Source organism: Sciurus vulgaris, assembly GCF_902686455.1.
Source record: "Sciurus vulgaris genome assembly, chromosome: 1".
NCBI classification, from domain to species: domain Eukaryota; kingdom Metazoa; phylum Chordata; class Mammalia; order Rodentia; family Sciuridae; genus Sciurus; species Sciurus vulgaris.
In genome coordinates, this window is record NC_136461.1 from 47226514 (window position 1) to 47253272 (window position 26759).

Consider the following 26759-nt stretch of genomic DNA (forward strand, 5'->3'; position numbering starts at 1 on the left):
GGGAGAGTGAGTTGGCAAGGAAGAACACATCCCATACTTTTAATGGATAACAGGTCATGAGTTAAGGCCTGGGAGTACACCTCCCTTTTGTCCCCATGATGGTCCCTGACTCAGGACAATACTGACCTCTGATGTCATAGGCGGAGTACAATGCTGGCCACGATCAGAAAATTACAACAAATGCTTAATGAGCGAGAACCCACAACAACTCCATAGAAGAATGAACTTCTAATGAAATAAATGCCTCATGGAATTTAAACTCTCAGGATTTCACTGTAATTTGCAACCTAATTTATTATTTTTAGTTAGGTACCTGAGTTTAAATTGGTTCTGTAAGTAAAATGAAATGTCTATACTACTATGAGAAAAATCAGTTTATAGGAATTAAGACTTTTTCTGATATTAACAAAGGGTACCAAGCTCTTGATCCAGCAACTAAGCTTCCAGGAATCTATTTACAAAGTACTGATAGTGGGTAAAACTTTTTTTTTTTTTTTTAAATAGAAAAATAGAACAACCTTAAGTTCTTTTGTAAACTGATCAAATATGACAAATTTGTACTGTAGAATGCTATGCACCTACTACAAAGAATGAATAGATCTTTGTGTGCATATGGAAAGATGTTCCTGAGAAGAGAAATATTTATTTTTATTTATTTTTTGGGGAACTAGGGATTGAACTCAGGGGTACTTGACCACTGAGCCACATCCCCAGTCCTATTTTTTTTATCTTTATTTAGCGACAGGGTCTCACTGAGTTGCTTAGCACCTCACTTTTTGTTGAGGCTGGCTTTGAACTCATGACCCTCCTGCCTCAGCCTCCTTAGATGCTGGGATTACAGGCATGTGCCACCACACCCAGCCTGATGAGAGAAATATTGATGTTAAAGATGTGATCTTGTTTTTCATATATTTCTTATAAGCTAGAAATAAAAACTGAAAAGTTCAAAATCAGAGTTAATGTTGATTTTAAGGTGAGGTCTGTCCTTTGTACTTTCTATAGCTTAATTTAATTGGTTGCATGTGTGCTGCTTTCATATATCCTATTCTGATCAAAACATTTTCCTGTTCTAACATGTGCACACCTACACTAAGATAAGGTCAAGCCTCTCAGTAACATCATCCCTCAAATGCCATTTAACCAAATCCTGCCAGGTACCTCTTCTAGGAGACTGATCTCACTGCTCACATTCTACAGCATTCTCTTGTCTAACCACCCAATACCCTCAAGGCATTTATAATCAGTTCCAGCTTGTATCTGAGCTCTTAGCTATTGGTGTTCTTTTACCTGTTCTCTCCCTTGTTAGGCAATAGACTTCTTATGGGAAGAAACCAAGATTTACTCATCTTTGAGTCCCCTGCAGAGTTCAACCTACCAGATGCTCAACAAATGGTTACTGAATTAATGTTTTTCTTTTTGTAATTCACGATGCATAATATTGCTAATAATTTAGAGACCAAATGATTACCACATTGTTTTCAAAATTTTATTTACACTGAATCCTCAGTATCTTCCCTTAGTTTTTTTTTTATCAGAACATAAAATTCCAAAGCTTAAAATCAGATATCTTATAGTATGTCACAAATGATTATGGAAAGAACAGTCTGATCATTTTTGAAGAAAATCTTTTGTAATTCTACAAACACTGATATTTACAATATTCTTTAATATAGATATGTACAATATGTCATATTTTAATTTGTAAAATATTTAAATCATTAATTTTGTTACAGAACATTCCAAAATTCAAACTAATGAAAAGAATCCAATGACACTGATAATATTTCGAAAAAATGATACCAAGAGATTTGTCAAGTCATGCAATACATATAGTAAACTTACACACAATACATACTATACATGTCAAATTCAGAAATTTAAAGGTATATGATTTAAATCATGCTAGAATCCAAATACAAGTGTATAACTCATAGACTGAAACAAGTGCTTTGTGGTAACCTATGAAACAGGAATACAAACTGAAAGCACTTGAACAGACTTCATAATTCCAAAGAGACTATCCTAGGAAACCTCAATGATAGCAAATCAGGCATTTCCTCCTAAAGTTAAAGTTTTTAGGGGTACATTCATAAACACTAACAGAAGAAAATAAAAACAAACTCAGGTTTTATGAACTAATTTTACCTATTCAAATTTAGTTCCACATAGAGCCCTAATCATAATCACAGCTTCTCTGGGAATTTTCCTTTTCTCCTGATGTAGCAGGAACATATTTATTATCTCCCCTGTTCCAGGAAGAATTTAAGGTAGAAGACAGATCCAGAAATACCAAAAAGTATAATTATAGGTTAAAGAAAAAAACAAAAACAGAGTTTGGGGGAATGGCACACACAAAAACATTTAAGAAAAGGTCAGGAAATAACCTAATAAGTATGTTATTCTATATATTCCCACAGTGATATTCTAGCTATATTGAAAATTAATCTGTGAGAAAACAAAGTATTGGTGAATTAGAGATGTGGATCAAATCTCTTTGTTCAGGTTTTGTTAATCTTGACGGAGCACATGATTATCAAAATGTGTGTGCTGCATTGGGTGCTTCACTGAAAGAAGTTTTTCTTACTGCCATACTGTGTGACACTAGATTTAGTCTCTAGTTATTATTGGTAGAGGAGAATGTTGGTGAAAAACAAAATGTGGGTACACTGCCTTGATTCATTCCCACTGAGAAGGCCATCAGCTGGATGCCGCTGATGACTTGAGGATAGGAAGCTACAAATTAGGCCAGATGACATGGCTCTTTTTTGGGCACAGGACAGAGCACCGATTCTAGGTTTTCTAACTGTAGCAGCTCATCCTTCAGCTCCCTTTTTAGGACGCAGCAAGGTAAGTGGGAAGAAGTTAAAGAACAGGAGGCTGGCTCAGCTGGATATGTTGAGGCCATAGTCTCCTCTGCTGCCCAAAGAGCTGCAGAGATTCTGATGGGGCTTAGAGTGCGTGTCACAGACATTCCTGTGGTTGGGGAAGGAAGAACATTCTGGAGAGAAGGCTGAGGCAGCACTAAAACAATTTCAGGGAAATATGAATACATCTATTCATCTTTATTGTATAGGAGTAGCTTTCAATAAAAGATCTTGTTCATATAAGAGGTAATTGGTAGAGGAAGCAAGGATAAAGGAAAGGACTTGGGAGAAGTGAGGCAAAAAAAAAGGCAGTAGGATGCTCTCCTTAGGTGTGGCACAAGTCTTAAAACTAGACTAAGGACCAACGAAAAACCATCGATCTAATGACTAAAATTAACTACTTGCCTTCTTTTTTTTTGAAGATCAGTGTTCTCAAGTAGTACTGCTGAGTTTTGGTTAGGCTGGGATTCTTCATAACCCAACTCCATTCCTATGAAGTTCAAGTCTATCAACCTTTAACAATGGGAACTGCAGTGCTCTTGGGTGGGGTGGCAATGACTACTCTAGCACAGTGATACCTTCAGAACATAGACAGGGTCAACCTATCCAATGCAATGCCTCAGGTTCACAATATTTTGAAAGGCCCACAAAAATGTTTTAATATTTTTTTTAACTTCATGAGAAAAAAAAAAAAAAGCGGAGCTTTAAGACTAAAAGAAACATTTTAAATCTAAATATAAATAAATTCATTTTATACAAACATAGCTTTAAAATAGTTTTAAATTTTGTATGGAAGAAGGGATGCAAGAAGGCAAAGTATCTGGGGCCAAGAAAAATCACCAGATAGCTCTGATTATAGGGTCTAACCAACTGTAGAAATGGAAACTGAAGATCATTTAAAAAGATTAGAGACGAATGGTTTAAGGTTAAAATAATGGAGGGGAGAAGAGAAAGAGAGTTTGATCTTCCTGATCTTTCACTGATTTTTCTTGTTTTGACTATTTCTTTGGAATTAAATTTTTAAGGAAAGCTGTCTAATAGAAGTATTTACAGCCAAGCCAGAACAAGAAACAAAGTTAAGCTCATTATGTTATAATCATGTGCAATAATATTAAATAACAGACTCAGGATGAAGAGACTGGGATATTTTTGAGTTCTGTCTCTACTTCTGCAAACATTATTAGGGGCAGGTTTTTCTTTTGGAGTCTGTCTCCTGAATTTCCTATATTACATGCTCTCTCAATTCTAGATTTCCTCTTTGATTCTCCAAATCCATGGCTGCAACTGCATAAAGTTGGCAGTGTGTTAAGAATATGAGAAGAGAATAAAAGAAGCAAGCAGAATGACTAGCAAAGGAGAGGAGAAAAACAGTAAATTTTCTGTATATTTCTCTGTATTTAAAAAAATATTTTATAAGATAAAAGTACTCAATATAAATACTAATGCTATAAATATTGTTTTAAAATTATTTTTTAAATTGTTCTTTCAAGGCTCTAAACTATGCCAATTACCATCCTTGAGTTCCTTATAGTATGGCTTGATTAGTAAATATGGTTAACCACTGACATTTAGGAGGCCCAGAATTGAGAACAGTACTTTTAACATTTTCTATCATCCAACTTCATCAGTATTATAGGGATATATATCAAACAAGGGAGCTAAAAATTACCACTTTCTAGTGTCCATTCCTCCATGTGTAATGGGGAAACGGATCCAAAGGAAGATGAGCACAAACTAATTATTGCCTTTCACAGAATCATATACTTCTTGTGCTTGAAGGGAAAATCAAAGTCATTTAAAATTCATACCCTTAATTTACAACTGAAGAGACTGGGGCTCAGAAAGGGATGTGATTTAAGTCACATGGCAAATCTGCTAGAAGAATTAGGGTGAGAATCAGATTTTGTGATTTTTAGTCTAGCATTCTTACATTTCTAACCCTTAATGTATTTATCTTTGTAAGTTTTGTCTTATCATTTATCCTAAATGCACAGAGAAAAACTACCACTCTTCTTTTAAAATGTTAATTTGAAAACTGCACAATTTCAAAATATAAAATTAAAAATAAGTAGTCCAATAAAATAAATCATAAAATTTTAGACCTGGAAGGATACCAGGAAGTTAATTTGGACCTTGGCTACACAAAAGAAGTTAGGCCAAGAGAAGATTAACTATACTTCCCTAAAATCACAAGGTTGAGACAAGACTCAGACAACCTAAAACTGCAAAGCTGCTTCTTTCAATACTGCCTTATTATTCCTTGGCTAATGATTACAACCAAATAAAGCAAAAATACAGAATCACATCCACTCTAGATAATAACTGTTAATATGCCTGGAAAATAGGTATAAATCAATTCTCTGCTCAATGGAAATAAACTAAAATCTATTAAATTTCAATAAATGAGGCAGAATGCTTGTTTCATTTGAAAACTTAAGTGTGGATAAAAATTCTAAGTTTTGTGGTTGTTCAAAGATGAAGCAGACTGAATGGTGTCTTAGACTCAAGAATCTAACACTAAATTTGAAAGTTTGCAGTTCTCTAGATCAGCAGCCTGTTTTTTGTGAAAGATATGACCTAAGAATGGTTTACATTTTAAAAATGTTATTAAAAAATATGAAGAAAGTCTGACAGAGACCACACGTAGCCAAAGAGCTGAAATTATATACTAACTAGTCCTTCACATTATAAAAGTTTGCTGAATTTTGACTGTTCTCTGAGTCAGGGCTATCTCTTTCACCTTGAAGTGAAGACCCTCTCCCCCTTTTCTTTTCAATTAAAGCTTTGCCTATAAATTCATAAAAAAGAAAAGACAAAGGTTTGCTGGGCTCCATTCAGAAAGGACATGAAACTGGGGTGGAATATGTAAAGATACTTGAAGGCTTTTTTGCTTGTTTTGCTTCTAAAAGCTAAATCTCTACTTAGACTTTATTGTAATTTATCTTCTCACAGTAGACAGTGGAGGAAAAAAGTCTTGTTTGAGGGTTATTAAAATGACTAGATCTAGTAAGATGTTTTATCACAGACTAATGGAAAGTGAACATATAATTGGAGCTAATTATTTTATGCATGTGAAATCCATAAACATTTCAGAAAACTGAGAAAACTATATATTCTAAAGTATGGTTGGCTTTTATAAAACACAATGGAAGCAAATATCTATGATTAAAAACCGGCAATTTAGGACTGAGGATACAGCACAGTGGTAGAGCACTGACCTAACATGCATTAAGCCTTGGGTTTGAGCCCTAGTACCAAAGGGAGGGAAAAATTGAACAAAACAAAACAAAACAAAACACCAAAACCAAACCCTGGTAATTTAATTCTCTTTCTCTGGTTTCTTCTGTTGGTTTTTAAGGTTTTCTCCTCATGCCTCTCCTGGTTCCCTTACAGCATGTTGTTATTTATTAATCATAGTTCTCCACTATGTTAATTATCTCAGTGACCACCCATCCATATCTCATTTGCAATCCCAATAACAAATACTCAAATCTCACCAGAACATATGCAAAGAATGGAAGTGCTTCTAATGAGATATGAAATGCCCAAGTGAAAAAAAGTGACTAGTTCAGGGAAAAAGCAAAAAGTAGGGATATTCCACTTATCAATATGAATATTTAACAGTAAAGCAGACCACCTGCATAAGTTTTCATAGTCTACTGCACTGCTTGATAAAGGACAGGAACACTGTGGTAAGCCCTGGTTTATGCAACACTCTAATAACCACTATATGAAAACAAGTCCATATCTCTTCCTTTTCATAAATTTATGTGGAAAAGTGTAGATTTTTGTCCACTAGAGAAAAATATCAGTCATGCCACAGTTAAATTACAATCATGTCAAGGTTATAACTTTAAAAGTAGGACCTATTTTGTAGCGATTAAAATGTCTTACTTTAATAATTACATTAAAAATTGCTTTGCACAGTCTCTTCAGTCACTCCATTTTCTTGCTTGCTTTTGTAATTGGAAAGGAACAAATTTTCTATTTGAGTCAAGAATTCCTCAGCAATGAAGCAATTAGTTACTTTGCTCAGAGTTTTCCTCAGACACTCCAAAAGCTAGTTGAAAAAAAAATTTTTAACAAGTTAAGAAGAGGATCTACCTTAAATATCACTATTTTATCTCTTTCCAAACCTCACATTTCTTAATGATCAAATGAGAAACTCTCCTAAGTATGGCTGAAGACTGATTTATGTTCAACTGCCTGCTGAAGTACTAGAAACCAGTGAGGAATGCTTAGTTTGGTTCCCTTGCAACTTTACCAAGATAAACCCATGATTGTATATGTGATGATCTCTACTTTGGAAAAATTCGTGATTTTTGCTACATTTTTTTAATTATTACATTTACAGAGTAAAATAATACTGGGATATTAAAAGAAAAGCTATGAATCTAGTGATTTGGTAAAGTGCCTGATTAATCCATTTTGTCTCAAATGTAGAACACTTAAGAAAACTTAAATTGAACAACAAATAAACTAAGATAACTTTGAAATAATTACATTTTAGGGTCTATTCTTTTGATAAAATAGGTGAATGATTAGTGTTTGAAAAACCATTTTCACACACACACACACACACACACACACAGGATATCTAAGCTCTAGATTATACCTTTCAATTTATCTTAATGCTTATGTACCAATTTCATTGAAAGATTTGCAAAATTGAAAACTTGGGACTTAATGGGCTAATGTGCAAGGCCCCAGGTTCAATCCCCAGCACCACAAAGAAACAAAACAAAGCAAAACAAAAAATCATGTAGATAAAAATGTTTAAGTCTCTACTTTTCAAAATTTTAGAATGTTAGGATCTATTTTCTGGGAAATGTGTATATTAGTCTTTCAGTAGCATGTGGAAAAATGTGGATATAAAATTAAGAAGTAAAAAGATATTGAAAATTAATGCTTAAAAATTTTCTATTCCCAAATTGCTACCAAAAAAGATTCCAAGACAAAGGTTGCCAGTCTACTCATTATAAAAGCAAAATTAGAAGTGAGATAAAATAATTCAAGGCTCTTATTTCCTACTAAAAATTTAAATAAAAAGATCATTTAAATTTGTTAGGTTTACACTATCATTCTTAAAAATGGTCAATTGTTAAGGCTAGAGGGAAAACATGGTGCTTTTGAATTTAATAAAAATATTCTCCATTGTGCACAATAATAATCTGCTAAGAAATTCATCAGTCAACACTGACAAATTTATTCTAAAATAGTATTATTTCTATGTGTAAGTTTGGGCAACAAAACACATGACTAATTATCTTCTAGAAATTAATTTTAGAAAGGAAAAAGCAATAAAGAAACTACATAGAAAATGTATCCACAAAGCATTAGGCATCAAGGGAAAACACATCTAGATGAATAGCTTTGGAATCTGTGAACAACAGAATCAATTAAAACAAAGGCAGCTTACTTTCTGCAAACAAGTCAGGTCAGAATCCCGGCGAAAGATTTTATCCATGGGGACACTGCTATAGGAAGAAATACGAAAACAAACTGATGAAACAAATACTATAAGGTAATCAGTTGTGTAATAAACTATCACTGATATCATACATCACAATTTTATATTTAACTTGGGTTTTCTCTAAAATATAATTTAATGAGAAACACTGCAGATGTGCAACCATCTCAAACCACAGCACATACCTATGGGAGAGCCTGTATTTTTCTATTATCCATCTTGTCTTTTCAAACACTAATCCCCACCGAGGTTCTTCTAACATCTGCTGTACTTCAAATTTGTAAGGTAAACCTAGAAAACCATAAAGAAGCATATTTTTAACTATTTCTTAAATCTCCAGTCTCCTTTCAATTACTTAAAATTCCCTTCAGTGTTTTAACAACCACAGCTTGGCAGACCAGCTGAACAGCACTTTAAACATAAAGGACAGTCATTAAATATTTGTTGCCTGACTGTACTTGGTCCACCAAGCATATTAATGCCAAGCTATTAATAATAATGAAGAAAAGTAAAAGTGACACTTTCTTGACAATTCTACAAAAGGCACTGTGAGAAGTGGAGTGATCACATAATTTATCATCCAAATCAAAAGACTATTATAATGAAAGGGGACAAAAGTAATAACTATGCCTGAACCGCAGGCTTAAACTGGGACTGTCCTAGGCAAGCCAAGACATATGGCCATCCTAGTGATAATTTGTTTTTTCTTTTTTTACACGTTATCAAGCTTACAACAATGCTATAAGTTAGGCAGCATTATTCCTATTTATCAGAGGAGAAAAAATGAAGTTAAGCTAGGTTAAATACAGTCTTCAGGTCAGCAATGTTGGAACTTAGATTTCAAATCACCTCTATATAGGTGCTAGTCTAAGACTAGACATGGAATGGGATCAACCTTGGGTAGGCAGCAACTGCAGATGAGTCACAGTTATCACACCAAACTCTGGAGGAGGGGAGCCCAAAGGGTGGACATCACCACATGGTGAGCCATCTAAGCAATCTGTCACATATCCTTCAAGACTGTCATGTAAATCTATCTACAGTATACTGAAAGAACAGCTATAGTTATTTATTACCAAAGGTTTACCATGTGCCAGGCATTAGGTGCTTCAAATATGTGAAGTCACTGAAATGAAATAGTTACTATTATTGTCCCCATTTTTCAATGAGGACACTGAGCCAGGAAAAGGTTATAAACTTATTTATGGTCATCTATAAGAAGGACTTGAACCCCCAGGTAGTCAGGCTTGATGATTTATGTTTCTAACTTTTACATTGTATGACCTCTCAATTGAGGTTTTTTGCTATAAGAAGGCTTTTCAAGTTAACAAAAATCCAGCAAATCAGAAGGCAAAAGAATGAGAGGCGAAGGGAAGAAAAAAAAAAAAAATGATATTCTTCACAATGAAACAAAAGACGCTCCAAAAAAGGCTCCTCCAACGCCACTCCCAGCTGAGTTTGGAAAGAAGGAAGAGGACAGCAAGTCTACTGATGACTTTTATTTTTTCCCTTTTCCATTTCTCAATTGCCCTACCCTCCATTTTATTTCTCCCCTGCAGAAACTTAAGAAGACTGATATGTTATAGTACAGGAGTTATTAAGCAAATTCTTCTGGTGATAACAACAGTTTACTGACATGTTCTGATTACCAACTAAGCAGATACCAGCTATAATTGTAACCACTTATTGAAAACCTATTATTTGCTAAACACTTCACATACATTACCAACAATCCCTCAGCTATCTACCCTGTAAGCAAGGTAATATTTTTTTCTCATTTTACAGAAGTGGCAAAAAAGAATGAGAGGGCCTAAGTAATCTGCCCAAGGTAAAATAACTAGTCAATGTCAAAAGCTGATATCTGATTATAGATGAGTGATGTCTACTCCTAATGAAAATTGAAAATGGGAATAAAGAAAGGTAAATAATGCATTTCCAATCAGGGCTGATGGAAAAATACACACACACACACATATACACACAAACTATACAGAGATCTATTTGGCATCAAGAAAATTTTTCTAAGTTAAAGGCACTAACGTAAAAATTTCCTTTTGTATAGAATATTTTTATCCACTGAAATATTAGAAAAAAACTAATCAGTAGATATATTTCCTGACTGATACAAGTACAAAAAACACTTAACCAGTAGACATTTTAAAGATAGGAACAGAGTTAAAAGCACTGTAGCACAAGGTATCCCATGACTTCTGTAAAACCTTAATTCTTGTACCAAAGGATTACCAAGAGAAACAAAGCAAAGAACCTAAGATTAATCTTGCATGCAGTTCTAACAATGGACAAGTCACTAACCAGGCAGCTCTATTCAACAGAACTTTCTGTAATGATGAGTGCTGAATTCGTATGCTGTCCAAGGAGAGCTTATCAAGTGGTTCCTGCCCTTCCTGAGCTAGTTCCTTCACACACACTGATCTGTATTTTGCTAAATACCTGAGGGGCCCTTCCATAAATCTTCAAAATTCACTCTCAAATTATTTGGCTTTCTGTTTGTTCTCTAGGAACTTAGCTGCCTTGGACTTCTTCTAACCTCCATCACCTCAACTCAGTGAGCTAAGTTCTGGTGGCTTTCTACTCCTGTGCCATATCTAGAAACTCTTTTAAGTCAGTAAGTCATGGTAATTGGGGCTCAATTCCTTCCTTTCCTATCTCTAGGAATCATCTTTCTTTGGTGCCTGAAGTTGCGTCCTAAATACCATTGTTTGATATATTTGTCTAGTGTTTTGGTTGTTTCAGACAGGTCTCTGTTACTTCATTTTGGCTAGAAGCAGAATTACATGAAGTGAATTTTAAACTTCATTTAATTCTAATGAAGTTTAAAGTCACATGTATCCAATATTTATTGTATTAAATGGCATCAGAATAAAGGCTCTTAAGCAAAATCTAGCCAATTATAATAGGAAGTGGTTTAAATTGAGAACAAGTTGAAGGTGTTTCTTTTGTAAATCTTTGTAAAATTATACTAAGCCAAAGAATGACATATATCATGTGTTTTGCTCAAATGGGCATTTTAGACTAAAGTTAAAATCAATGTTATCCATTCAATAAAACCCAACAGTGTTGCCCACCTCCTAGATGCAAGACAATTGATCAGGTGCTACTGGGGATGCAAAGACAATTAAGACAATAGTCCCTGCTCTTTAAAGAAAGTAAAATTTTAACAAGACTCACAAAACAGAGAGTATCTAATGGTAAATGACATGGGGATAGTGCTGGGAAGTCTAACAAATATAGGACATCCAAGTGAGATGATTAAAAATGAAATGATTCAACTAATATTCATTTAGTTTAAATGCCAGGTCTTGTACTAGTAACAGGATAGAAAAATGAGTGCAATATACTACATACCCATAATGATACTCATGATTTAATCTCAGTATTCAGAGAAAACCTGAACTTGAACAGTGGTAGTAAGAACAAAGAGACAAAAACATCCTAGAAGAGCCAACTGCTTCCTCCAACCATTTCATTTCCATATATGTTCCCTTCCTTTTCTAGTCTGGTATACTAATTCCCTATCCAGCTAAGGATGGCTAGATCACAAGTAGACATAAAATCCAGAGGAAACTAGATGTCTGATGGGATAAGCCAACAAAATTCTTTCATGAGACAGAATGGGAATTAAAAGATATTAAAAGAGTTAGTCATTGGTAAACCTTTATCACTACAAGATGATGGAGAGCGAGGGTTTTTTTACCCCTTTTCCATTTCCGATACAGAGAAAGCCAGTCCGCATTTATAAACATACTTTCATGAGATCAGGGACTTTGTCTGTTTTATTGATTGCAGTTTCTCCAGCATATATAGCATTCTCCTACCACATATACTGCTTGCCCATAACTTTTCTCCACATTTTAAACCTTGTACCCAGTTGTCATGGTAACACAAGGGGCTATTATATAAAGAAGAAAGTGGTTACACTAGATGGGACAAAAACAGTGATTCCCTAGTTAATGGACAAATTTTCCATAAGATAGTTTTGCATAGCTGTAAATTCTTTGATTTGCAGAATTCAAAGAAATGAGAACAGAAATAGTAGGAAGCTGTTATTGTTGAAAACTTACGATATGAGCCATCTGGACTAATTTCCTCACTTATAACCAGGCAGGTAATCTGGGAATATGGTAAAGGATTATTTCGATTATAGGGACTAATAATCATCCCAATGAACTTTGCACCTCCTCTGGAGAAGTAACTCTATAAAAAAAGTAAAATTAGTTTCAACTACATAAATTTTAAAAAGTCAGTATTTATCCACACTAACATCTAATGGGGGGAAGGAAACAAAAAGGTATATTACGAACCTCATATCCAAACATCGACTAAATGAAATTCTATATGTATTCATTTCACACTGTAAAATTTTTAGGCTAAAATGTGTTGAACCCAATCTGAAATGACCCTTTTTTAAAAAAAAATCACATAGCCTACAAAAATTTACATTGGCCATTAATATGTTTACTAATTATAATGAGTATTTTTCAACTACAATCTACAAATAACTGTCCACAGCTAAAACACTCATACAACAAACATAAAATTACAGAAAAAAAAAACAAAAAAAAACTTGTTTTCTTCAGATGGGTAAATTATATGAATGTTTCTACTTTTTTCCTATTGTTTTTAGAAGGCTCTGGGAATATCAGTGTTACTTTTGTGTCTTGTCTATACTAAAGAAAACTGCTGACTTTCCAAATGCTTATACGAACAAGTATTACTCTAACAATCAGAGAAAAAAAATCCAAGTTACTTCAAAATCCCAGATGTAAAGACTATAAAAACAATATATTTATTTAAATAAAAAACAATGGGGGATGTGTAATCATGTACAGCAGACAAATATACAATACCTATAAACACACCTGGTATTTGGCTTGTGTGTCAATATCTCGTAAGGAAGGATTAGGATCAAATGCAGGATGAGAATGATACCACCCAATAACACTGTAACCTCTTACAGCCAAGGTTTCTGAGGCCTGTGTTTGTGATACAGGATCCATCTCACATTGCAGTCCTGTACTCAGACTGTTACATGGTTCTGCTGCACAGACCTATAAAAGATTGAGCTTCATATGATTTACTGAAATCATCTTAATTCTATTACTTGCAAATGAATTACACTCCCAAAGTGTGATTGTACACTACAAACTTACCATGCATTTTTCTATTGTAACAAGATCATGATAACGACTAGTTTTCAGGATCACACCATATAATACCTGTGCAAAGGTATTCTTTCAACAGTGCCTGTTATTTATAATAACAATTTCAACTTGATATGCAACAGAATAATATATATTGACTTTGAACTAAAAGTATCAATACATATTTTTGGCCTCTTAAAAGTTATAGCTTTTTATTGATAAAGGTAGTGAGAGGCCAAGGTTTGGCAGTACTCTTTCTTGATGAAAAAAACAAACAGGAGCTCATTATATGAACTGTAAGTCACTTCTGGGAATAAATAACTTCTACATTTGCATAATCTCACAATACAATAAGGAAAGTCTATTTTAAGATAAATACTCCATAAAAATATTTAGTGTGGCAGCAAGATTAAATAGTAATTAAAACACTTGAAATTTTTAAAAATTTGATCTAATTAGTTGCACATGACAGAACTTTTTTTTTTAAAAAGAAAGAACTTACTTCAACTATCTTATCAACTTCTGAGTATCTTCCTCCTAACAGACCAATTACTTCTGCCATAGAAACATGAGCATGCTAAAAGAAATACAACATAGACTTAGTTCAAACGCACAAACCATTTGATGAAAATCAGAATTAAACTCACTATTACAGGATAGTCACTTGTAAGTATTACTATGCTTTTCTAAAATAAGGTTCACACAGGTTAACTAGATGTGAGGCCCAGCAGAGATTTCAGCTCGCTCTTCACTGCTGACTGAGAAGTTTTGAAGCAAACAATTTAACATCCCAAGATGCCACTTTTTCACTTAAAAATGAAGACATTATTTGTTCTCCCTATTCAAGAAAAGCATTACAAGGATACAAAGTAAAATTTACTCTGGGTCCTTCTATAGAAAAACACCACAAACTTACACAACTGTTAGAGGTATTGGTAGTTTAGTGCAAACAAGGAACCTCCAAATTACAGAAGTTGTGCTTTGTTTCAGTAATCCAAAAGGCAGCAGACATGAGATATTAGGAAATGAAAATAGGGTTAATGATGGCAAACAGTCTGCAAAACTCACATTAATTTATTTTTCTCTAAAATAGGGAAACATGCAATTGTCTGGCTTTTCTTCAAAAGAAAAGACTTATTTTTAGATTCCTTGTCTTAAAAGAGGATAGTTAAGATCCAAAATACACGTCTTCCATACTCTCTCTTATGCCTGCAATAAAAATACAACAAGAACAGAAATCAGAATAAGTCAAGACAATAGATTATCCTTACCAAATCCATTATTAAAAGTGCTTCTGAAGCCACTTTCACCTGAAATGGCTCCTGAAATATAAAAAAAAAAAGGGGGGGAGCATAAAAATAAGAGACTGTGTTCTCCCCAACTCAAATGTCCACCCTTTTCTCCTTTACCTCTCCCACCAAATTCTCACCACTAATCAAAGCTCAATGCAAGCTAGACTTTTTAAGAAAATTACCCTACAAAACTCCAGCAGGAAGATATTTCCTCTCATTTTCCATCTGTACCAATCATCTGACCTTAATATATCTCACCTTGTCTGATCTTTTATATACATATTCCTTGTATATACAGAATAAGAAAAAACATTTCTTGTCAGACAGGGGCATTACCTATGGTTAGTCAATGATATATAAATAGTACCTGCTTTTCTTCACTGAAAAAATTACAAGGTATCAGCTGGAAGGGATCAAATGAGCTGAAAAGAAAAAAAATATTCATTTTTAATGTAATCTCAATAAGATTAGGAAAATTATAAAATTATTTACAAATTTGAAAATGTATATCAATAATCTAAACTCGAATTGTCTGAGAAAAATATTAAACTAGAAAAAATTTCTTAGGACATTCCATACAACCCTTTTTAAAGAAATCATAAGCAACTTAATTTTCTAATACCCAAAGAGAACAAGATAAACGGTCAAAAATGTTTCCTATACTGAAAGCAGAATTTTTAAAAGTTCCATGAAAGGTAACTAATTTCCTGACGTTAAGACATCAAAGTTTGTGGATGTTTCTCAAAAACACTTCTGTCAGTACAGTGTGCCTGCCACAGAGCAAATTCAAAGAATATTTTTAAAATAAATGAGTAACAAATAGTTCTGTTAAAGAAATTAACGTACATAGGAAGTTCTACAATAAGCTCTTATTTTATCATATAAAGAGATTAAAAGGGGGAACCTAAGCAAATCTAAATAAAAAGCCATGTGTAAACCTGAAGGACGTGTCAAAACTACGTTGACCAGTAAAAAATTTGAGGTTTGAGAAAAAAACTGAACACATTACAAGGTTATTTTAGGCTATGCTCACAGAAAGAAAGATGTTCAAGATGAAAAAGATTTAGACTATTATGTTTCCATTCTACCAAAGAGACTATTAGTATCAAAAGGACATTGTATATTGCTTAATACTGTATCCCAAGGGCCTAGGACAGTGCCTGAAACACAGAAGGCATTAAAAAATATATGTTGAGTAAATAAGAACTTTAAATTAACTGAATAAAAAGGAACTCAAGGACAAGACAGATGAGAAAAATAAAAAGAACAGAGGAAGAATGTCCCAGAACACTTAAGAACCTTGAATATGGAGCCTCTGTCAATGCTTCTTGATGATTAGAGGACTATAGATTGGCATTGGGCTAAAATATTAGAAAGCAGACATCAGAATTGAGAATTAGATGCTGACTACTGGGAAAACTCTAGAAATGATTTTTAAACAGCTGATTTGTGAGGCTTTACTGCATGAAGGGGTAAATTAATGGGTTTAGGAAAACTGAAGTCATGATAAAGAGATTTTTCATTGATGTGTCTGATAGGAATAACTGGGTAGAAACCAGCAGACTACATAAAGGTTCAAATTATTTTATCCAAATTTAAGCAAGACACATGCTATCATTACTTTTCTGAATAAGATGAAGAAATACGGGTTAATTATGGTAATAGATGTATCTGACTGAACAATGATGTCTGACATTTATTTGTATTCCATTTAAACATTTTATGTGGCAATTAACACCAGAAAAGGCAAACTTATTGAAATGTTGATGATTCAGTGGCACAAAGACTAAAATGTGAAAAGTAGATCTGAATTTGAAAAAGTCCTGACACACTGGAATGACTTGAAAATCAAAATAAGCCTTAAGTTTCATAGATTCAGAAAATCAAATGTTTGAAACTCAGTGAAGACGCCTGGCTTACAGATGACTGTATCTTTTTTACGTAGCCTAATATATGTTCTTAACAGTTAAGTTTTAATTTCTACTTCACAAAAGCAATATATAATGTAGTGAATTATATATTACTAGAAATATGGATTCTTTTTTTTTAATTTTTTTTTTTTTAGTTGTAGATGGACACAATACCTGTATTTATTTATTTTTATGTGGTGCTGAGGATCAAACCCAGTGCCTCACATGTGCTAGGCTAGGTGAGTGCCCTGCCACTGAGCCACAGTCCCAGCCCCAGGAATATGGATTTTTAAGCCTTACTGTCTGGGCTTAAATCCAGCTCCAACACTAAGCATCAGCAAGTTACTAAATTGTCCTTTGTCTCTCAGTTGTTGATTTGTAATATGAGAGTGATAATATTAACTATTGCAGAGGTTATTATAAGGATTAAATGGTTTAATATATGTGAACAGCTTAAAACACTAACCCTGTTAGCTATTAATTATTACTTCATAAATGAGGAGATGAGGTCTACCCAAGGGCATATAACTTCCAAGAAAATAACCTAGTAGCATTCCTGGATATCTTGTTTTAAAAGGGACAGTGATGAAACTATGGTTTATTCAGTGAGGAATCTGTAGGAAGTGAGAGGTCTTCTAGAAAATCAAGGCATTTAACTTACTTGGAGACCCTTAAATTTTACTAATTAGTCTCTCTATATATGTATGTGTGTGTATATATATATATATATATATATATATATATATATATGAAGATTGAACCCCGGGGCACTTAACCACTAAACCACATCCCTGGCCTTTTTTACTTTTTATTTTGAGACAGGTTCTTGCTGAATTGCTTATGGCCTTGCTAAGTTACTAAGTCTGGTTCTGAACTTGAGATCTTCCTGACTCAGCCTTCTGAGCTACTGGGATTACAGGCATGCACTACTGCACCCAGCCAGTTCATGTGTATTTTGAGAGAACTAGTCACTTCCTGAGGTTACTTGACCATTTCTGGAGGAGTTGAAAGACCGCATGTCAAAAACAAGGTCCTTTTGTAACATGTGTTGGATCCTATGTTCACTCAACCTGAAGGTTAAAAAATTTGATTATCAGTGGAAAAAAAATTCTAAAATTTTATGATTCTTTTAATTAAAAATCTTTTAACTGATCAATCTTAGTGAATAGCATAATGCGGGTATTAGACATTTGCCCATACATTTTCTGTGTGGTAGGTTAAAACAATTACAATTACATAATACTGTACCTTTTTGTTGATCTTGACACTTTTGAAGATTTAACAGGTTTGCCCTTTTCCTCTTCTCTTCTTTTTGCCAACTCTTCAGCAGAGAGATGCTAAAACAAAACACCAGTTGTTATCATATTCCACCAACTACACAGATGGAGAAGTAACAAAACAAGGTCCTTTAAAACCAAATTCAAGCTTATACAGTATGGCCAGTGACATTAGCTAGCACTCACTCTATTCTCTGTAATGGGAAAGCAGCATACTACAAGAGACTGAACTGTAACTGCCTCTATTTCCAACAGACGCAACGTTCAACTTTTGCCCCCCCCCCACAAAGCTGGGAAATTTTTATTAATCCTTTTTTAAAAAAATGTAACATAAAATTACAACAAATTAAAAAAAAAAAAAGGAACCTGAATTTTAGTAACAATTTGGAACAATCTGCAGAAGTGGCAGCAGCAGGAGAAAAGATTTAATTTAGTTGATTTTCTGTGGTGGATGGTTGTTCACAGTCTCACAGTAATGGAAGCTGCACATTTTTTTCGAAGGGACTGAGAAGCTGTTGGAGGTTTGCTTCTCCAGGCAGCAAACGACACAAACCAAGGGTCTGGGGATCTTCACACTATCCCAAGATCTGAGTGGGATGTACTTTTGAAGGATGTGCAATGCTCAATCTTAAGTGTGACAAAAACTGACAAGTAGGATGTTTATGTACTCAGGAAGAGCAGCATTATTATCTCCAAGAGATTTTTCATTTTGAATACCTGAGGCACCACCCTCTTGCTGAAAGCACTGGTTCCCCTGTTGAAGCTTGCTAGGGCTTAGAGTGGGTCTGACTCAATTCAAAGCTTCTTTTATTCTCTTAAGAATTTCATGAAGCCTTCTCATCAAGGATACCCACACCAGAATTTCCAGGAAGAAACGATTTCTTAATGCATTTTTCCAAATGGAGCAGCATATTGTATGGGATGTACAAATTCTGACTATTGGTACTAGAAGACTGAATTTCCCAGAAAGTCAGGTAATAAGTCAACCAGCTCAAACCCTGGAAATTTTAATGAGTGAACTTGACCCAACAGTTATGGACCAGTTCTATATGAAAGATGAAAGATGAAGGATGTCACTCATCAGAGTGGAACTTGTAACCTGATACCAGGTTCTGTCATTGATGCCACATCGTTCAATCCTTTTGAGTATTAAATGAATGGAATAAAAATCAGATGGAATTTACTGAGTATTCATATCACTCCATAACCAGAATTTTCTTATGTTAGCTTTGAAACAAACTTAAGTCAGATCTCTTATGATGACCTGATCAACAAAGTTGTGGAAGTATTCAAACCAGGAAAATCTGTGACCACCTTGTTCGTTAATCAGAGTTCTAAATGTCACACAGTACTTTCTTCACCCCAGAAGATTGAAAGTTTTAAACATCTTGATTCTCAGAGTGCTATGTTCAATGATTACAATTTTGTTTTTACCAGTTTTGCCAAGAGACAACAGCAACAGCAGAGTTGATATTATTAAGGAAAATGAAGAAAAAAACACACAAAAAAGAACACACATAGAAGATGGTGCCTGTTTTCTAGATTTTGATACTGGGAGCCATGCTTTCCATAACCACCACCCTGTAGCTACAGAAAGCCCTAGATATAATGATAGTGTAATCATTGTGAAGTGTATGCATTATTATATAAAGGAGTCAGATATCTTGTGTGAATGCTCTCTTCTGTGTTTAGGTATTCTATTCCACTCTTGCTGTCAAACTGAAGTGCATGTAGAAAAAAACTCTTACTATATGAAACTTTACAACACTTGTGAAAACACTCAATTTGGTTTATGCACAGTGTATTATTGCTGCAGGTACTGTCCAAAACTTCCCACAGACAAGGACTTCATCCTCATTAGGTGTTGGCATCAGCATAACCATCTGGAACTGTTCTATAAAACTGCTGCCAGAATTTTATATTCAGTTCTTTCACTTTCTAGAACATATTCTCTTCTGTTATTGAAACCAGTTTCTACTTCATATAATGCTTTTTTGCAATAGCAATTAAATTTTCTTTTACAAGTCCTTCAGAAAATGATACCAATTACTCATTTTGTATATTATTATTTTAGTAATTATTTCTGTGTTTGTAGTCCTTTGATTTTTTTTTCCCTCAACCTGGTGTCTTCCCCTCCAGTTCCATAAATGAAGCAATACACTTATACTGTGGTTTTATATGCTAATCTTATGGGGAAATGGGGAAAAGTCTCTGGGCTTAATTTTCTTTTAAGGGCATATTAATTTGGCCTCCTTTTTATTGGCAAGGGCTCTTTTGGAAGGTAAATGACAAAATTAAATGCTTCCCACAAAAGAATTTTAAGCATCTCCAATGTTTACTGGCAGGGAGGACACATAGTTATAGATTGAGATTAGTGTGTGCTGACTGACTTGTATACCCTAAGCTATGCTGTGCTCTTTAATAAATAAGATTAGCTTCTAATGGAGTACCCTGTATTTACTAACTTGCTAAATAGTGGTATAAAAGGATTTTTATCACTAAGTAGATAAGTAGGGAGATTTAGCATATAGATTGTCCTAGATTCATTAAGACCTGTCAGCTTGGATCGTCCACTTTAACTTTTACTTTTAGTAGCCATTGCCACTAATTTCCTTTAATAGTGTACTGTAAATTTTGGTTCAAAGCAGAATCAGTGGTTGTCCACTTTAAGACTTGAGAAATTCTGTGATTCAGTGATACATACATGTTCAGACTTCATATATTCCTATTATCATCTTCCTTCCACCAAGGTATTCACAGGATCAAATGAATGACTGCCCAGAAGGAAAACTGTCCAGGTTATTCATATATTATTATGTAGCAGAATGTATGGATAGATTTAAAAAGCATTAAAATTCTACAAATATTCAGTGGGAAATGACAATATAGGCTTTCAAGAGTTGCGATCTTTTTAGCTTTATTTGCGAATACTGTGGTAGTTAAGCAACTGAGAGAACAGCAAAAGTGACCACATTTTGTGTCTCTTGAACTTCAAATATTTCTTGATAATTTCTGGATTGATGCAGTGAAGCTTTGTTCCTTCCGTAATTATAAACAAAACACATTTTTCAGTGTTACTAAACATAAAATCTACTTGGTTTGAAATCAAGTGGTTGGAACACTGTTTGACTTACATCTCAAGCATGCTGATGATGGAATGTTTCATTGAGGAAGCTTTCAATCACCTTGATCTGTTTGATTCTGTATTGAGCACAGCACCTAATGCTTTGACTTCTCTGTGAGGACCAAGGTGGATTTTGTTTTGGAGCAGTATCCCAGTAGACTGGTCATGTTTGTGGGCCTTAAAATTTTTGGACCAACCCTATGGAATTTGGCATAGGTTTTGTCTTTCCTAACAGAAATATAAGTTCCTTATGGTAAGAAACCATGTATTACTTATTATTATGCCTATAAGAGTGTTCAAGTGCTAAGGTTGGGGGCAGGAAATGGAAAGGGACAACATTTATCTAGTACCTTATGCATGTCGTCTTAGTGAGTACCTAACAGTAAGACCTTTATATATTTCATCTCATGTATTTCTTACAAAAAATCCTTTCAGGGAAGTACTTTTAATCAAGTATCATAAATTAAAAAAACACAAGATTTAGTGAGGTTAAATAGTTGCTCAAGGTAAGAGCCATTGAAAACACATTCGTGCATTCCTTCCATTCTATTGTACTGGCTATTTACAACAAAGTATATATTTAGAACAGGTGTGTGCATGTGTGTACACACAAACACATTCATTGCCTGCATTTTCATTTAAGAATTATTAGAAAAACATTTCAATATTTGTATTTCAATGTGTAACGTTTAGAACAACATTTTAACATTTTAAATCAGAACATCATTCAATAAGTATTTAATGAAATAGGCATACCAACTCTTTGGCTTGGCATATATTTTTGAGCTAGAAACAAGACATGTACAGAGAGAGAACCGAAGTGCTAAAAATAAGTCAAAACTCCTAACTAACTGCACAAACAAAGCTTTCCATTTTTGTGGCTTCCTGAAAACTTCTAGACAAACAAATTAACATGTGACTAAAGATGTCTATGTGTAAACACATGAAACAATTGTAATACATATGACATTAAAATATACAAATGTATATTGACAAAAAGTATTCAGGGATAAGCCATGTAAAAGGTCAAAATTACCTCAAATGTTTGTCCTTCTAAGTCCTTCGCATCACACCAGTTTCCCCATGGATCTCGAACCCTTCGTCTCCTTGTACGCTATGATGAGAATACAATAAAGCAAAAGGTAACCAGATTAACTTGGAGAAATTACTGCACATTAATACACAAAACCAAAACAATAAATATCAAAACTCCATTTATCAATTTAAATATTATGATCTCTGATCACCAATGACTCACTAAACTTTATTTATGTTCAGTTGGTACTCTACTTAGAAATACATCAGTAATTGTGAGCTAAAGGTGAAAGCACTGGCAGCAGGTGAGGAGAGTGTGGGCTAAGTGATGAGACAGAGGCATTGTTTAAAAAAAAAAATTAGTGATGATTTTCTGTACTTTACTTGTATTTCTTAATTTTCATTTCCGTTCACCATTTAGAAGCTAAAAACCTAGGATTGAAAATATTTTAAGACCAGAAAGAACCGCCCAGGAATGGCTTCCCTTTGTATTGCAGCTTTAGAAGAGACTATGAAGTTAATACAGTGAAAAATTACAGAATTTGACATTACTAATATCCAGTTTTCAAACCTCAACACTGAGACCTTTAAGATGGATCAGCTATGAAAGGGCAGTATGACATATATTTCCAGAAAGAAAAACATTCTATCTTAAGAATGAACCTAGGTAGAAAGTAGTTTGCAGCCTCAATACTGAGAAAAATAGCACTGAATAATACTTTTTTTTTTCCATTATTTTACCTATTACCAACTTTACCTACTGTCTTATAGGAGACTTTATGGAAAACTTATTTTTAAATCAAGATTCACAAACTTTTACATATTATAAAATTCACTGATTCTAAGAATTAAAAAAAAAAAGGTTATTTCAAAAAGCTGATTCTTAAGGTAAGAATTTTTAAAGACACAAAAATAACAAAATGAAAGAGAAAAATAGAACTGAACTGTAGTTTTTTGTTATTGTTTTTGGTGGTGCTAGGGATTGAGCCCATAGTCTCCTGCATACTAGGCAAGTACTCTACTACTGAGTCACATCAGTAGCCCCCTGAACTGTGAAATTTTAAAAAGACACATTTCTAAATCAAAATTAAACAGTCCCAAACCACTTTAACAAAACATTATGGTTTTGCATAATGTTTATCAATGCATTTTAAGGCTTTTATAGTTTGACTCATAAATCACCATGAAATTGAACAGAAGCTAAAAAAATATATGTCTAAGGTAAAGTGCAAGAGAAAACATGTGCTTCCACTAAGTGGCCATTTGTTAAGAGTTAGAGAAGTAGGCATACTTTACTAAACTGATAAGGAGTAATGTAGAGGAATTATTTAGAAAAATGGTTGTTTACCATAGACTGCAGACGCTGGGCAAGCTGGTATGCTTCTACTGCATCTTTTCTGTCTCTGATTCGTACTTTATCAACTGGTTGTGGTCTATTATATACAGCCTGTTCTATTGGAGTTCAGGAAAGATAAAACAATATATTATTTTGGGAAATTCACTCGTTAAAGAGGAAGACACATTTATAAAGACTTTTTAGCTGAGCACCTATGATTTTTATTCCATAATCATACATTTGATGTATGTACTATGCTGTAGTTCCCAGATAAAAGTAATGCTAATTATTAAAAGGGAATTTCAGTAAAACAGATTTAGGAATCAGTAATCTATTTAATTTTTGATTCCTGAACTTACTTTGCTCACTTTGGCAGTCTAATACAGATCATTTTTCTTTTAATAGCTAAGGAAGCTAAAATGTCTTCATTTTCCTGAAAAGCTGATTTCTAAATATAGGGCTTTGGGGCAAACTGAGCTACTGCAATGAAAACAGGCCCCCAGACTATAAATTCTCTGCCTATATAAAATGAAATAAAATTACTATGAGTTTTCTGGTGAGTTGTCTCACTTTCAACAGATAAAAACAGATATACTCCTCTTAAATAAACCATGGGTTTTAAAAATCTAGTTATCTTATGCAACTGTGGCTATAAGCTTTCTTCAGAAAGTTTTGTTGTGTCAGCTCAATGAAAGGATGGAATACATTTTGAAATACACATATACCTCAACTTTAAATATTAAAAAAAAAAAAAAAAAAAAACTGGGCAAAAGAACTTTCTTCCATTAAAATATTTGGCACTTTTAATACATTTAAGGATTGAGGCTCTTAAATTATTTCCTTTATTTAATCATTACTATCATAATGCAGTACAGGTAGAATAACCCTAATCCCAAATGCTCAAGGCCAGAAGTACTTTAGATTTCATACTTTTTTCAGATTTTGGAATATCTGCATAGAAATGCTTCCAATGTCTTTAACTTTTTAAGCCATGTTGGCCTCAACCTGTATGTATAAATTTAGTGAACCATTAATAGACTTTTCGTAAAATTATTTACTTTTGTGTGACAAAGGACAACATTCTTAAATATTTCTATTATATTATTTTTCCTCTAAAATTATACCTTCAGTGTTCATTGTAGATCAAAAAGAAACACAGTTTAATCAACAAAAAATCTGTTTTACAGCAAAATCTTAATTATTTATCTATTCCATAATGTTATCTCTTTGAATTCTATATACTTAAATCTACTTGAATTCTAATCATCATAGGAAATTAATGGGTACTATAAGGATAAAAAAATGTTGAGTAAAAGATGTTGTTGGGTTTTTATTTTTACCACATCCAAAATTGATTGCTCCTATCAACTCGAGGTATGTATGAATCCGTCCAATACAATTAACATCCCCACAGTTCTTCAGGCCAGGACGTACTGAGGTCTTATTTAAGTATTTCGGTTGCATATCTCCCTAATTAAGAGATGGAAGTACAATTATTTTGGATAATAAAAACATGAAAAAAGATTTCTGGGGAAAACTTTATTATATGAAATATCTTAAAATTTTACCCGTCTCAATGTATAAATGTGTATAGCAAATATAATACATAACCCAAGTGCACTTTTTTCTGAAATCTTTAAAAATCTTTAAATGATACAATAATTTACAGGTACCTGTACTATGTGAGCTTTACAAGTACTATTCTTTTCCCAATAAAAAAGTCAATAGATTCCAGTTACCCAGGACCTTTAATTTAGAAGCTTATTTATGTACTGATCCAAATTCAAGTATAAATCTTTAAATAAAAGGGCACTTTGACAATATATTAAAAAGATTTAGTATTAACCCTATCCCCCTTTTTTTTCAGTGCTAGAGAACGAACTAAAGTCTCATACATGCTAGGCAAACATTCTACTACTGAGTTATATCTTCCCCTACACCTTTTCCAATTTTTAACTTAACATATTACTTACTAACTTCACCTTTTTGTTAGATCTCTTCATTATTAGTTATCTTATATTTATTTTTTTATATTCATTTTTAATAATGAATGCAATAAGTATATTATTCTTACTCTCAGTGGAAACAGAAATCGATATTATAGGGGATTCCAAGGAATCAAGATAATCCCCAAACTCCAAACACTCCCTTCCCTGAACTTCACAGAATTTATCTTAAATTTGTGTATTTATTTGCATTAAGGTCTATAAAGTAAATAAAACCCAAGGTAAGAGAATGAAGAGTAACAGGCAAAGACATATCTGGGTGGTCAGAAGCCTCTCATTCCCTATGCAGACCTGAACTGAGATGAGAAAGCAAGATACTCCACGAGCTGGAGGAAAGCAAGATCTAAGACAGAGTGGTCAGGTTCTGAGCCGGAACTGTGCAATCGTGAGTCAAGACTCCAGACACTGAAATCATTTCCCCTAGTTGGACCTGGAAACAAGTTCCTTGTCCTTTGTAAACCTAATTGTTCTCATATGCAAAATAAGGACAAAGATGTCAAGAGGACTACAGAGGACTTAAATATAATGCCTGGCATTTGGTAGAAATTCAGTAACTATATTGGTTACTGCTTTAATAAAAAATCCTGTAAGCAGGGAGGGAGACAATTAAATCTATTTTATGGAAAGGATTTATCTAAAACAAATTTGACAGACTTCTTTTTATTTTGAAAACATTAAGTCTTCCTTTTTTTTTTTTAGCACCACCTCCAGTCACTAACCAAAATTTCAGTTCTGCTGAAAACAATTCATTTAGCTTACACACTGTACTGCTAAATTACCATATTTAAACAGCATTACCAAATTGGTTTCAAGAACTAAGGTAAATGACTTAGCAAACTATTGTCATATCATTTATATATCTACATAATTATTCTGCCTTACTTAGAATCCAAAATTCAAAGTAACTATTTGATTAAACTAATATTAATTATATATTGATCATTCGTATAGACATTTGAGGTAATTATTGTTCTGAAGTCCTTCAATTTTGGTTATCCATCCTCTTACTTCCAAAAAACAAAGGTAGAGACCAACAGAAAACTAATTTCATTGGTCTTTTAAAATATAAGGGCAGAAATGTAGCTCAGTGGTAGAATGCTTGCTTAGTATGGAGCCCTGGATTCAATCCCTAATACTACAAAAATAATTCAATAAGTAAATTCACTTAAAAAAATAGTGTCAATTAGGTAATGTAGAATAACAAAAAGAGTGATTTAGAGTTAAGACTTGCACTGACATCTTTCCTAGTCACTGATTGGTTATGTAATCAAAGACAAGCCCCT

At 33.6% G+C, this 26759-nt stretch overlaps 1 protein-coding gene and 1 pseudogene across 2 annotated transcripts in view; one reads left to right on the plus strand and one right to left on the minus strand.

The window, feature by feature from the left end:
* Nucleotides 1-758: 758 nt before the first annotated feature.
* LOC306664703 (deubiquitinase MYSM1-like) overlaps nucleotides 759-26759 on the minus strand; it is a gene marked incomplete at its 5' end in the record, with an annotated part of 42729 nt that continues 16728 nt past the window's right edge. The window contains 14 exon segments of the mRNA XM_079145740.1: nucleotides 759-6787; nucleotides 6790-6924; nucleotides 8284-8341; nucleotides 8520-8625; nucleotides 12417-12549; nucleotides 13215-13403; nucleotides 13999-14073; nucleotides 14768-14818; nucleotides 15156-15210; nucleotides 17947-18035; nucleotides 22136-22213; nucleotides 23483-23586; nucleotides 24811-24928; nucleotides 24934-24940. Coding sequence (XP_079001866.1) covers nucleotides 6767-6787; nucleotides 6790-6924; nucleotides 8284-8341; nucleotides 8520-8625; nucleotides 12417-12549; nucleotides 13215-13403; nucleotides 13999-14073; nucleotides 14768-14818; nucleotides 15156-15210; nucleotides 17947-18035; nucleotides 22136-22213; nucleotides 23483-23586; nucleotides 24811-24928; nucleotides 24934-24940 — 1219 coding nt within the window. The 3' untranslated portion in view covers nucleotides 759-6766.
* LOC306638765 (S-adenosylmethionine decarboxylase proenzyme-like) lies at nucleotides 18265-19981 on the plus strand (annotated as a pseudogene). The gene has a single exon. The product of its transcript is annotated as an S-adenosylmethionine decarboxylase proenzyme-like (transcript).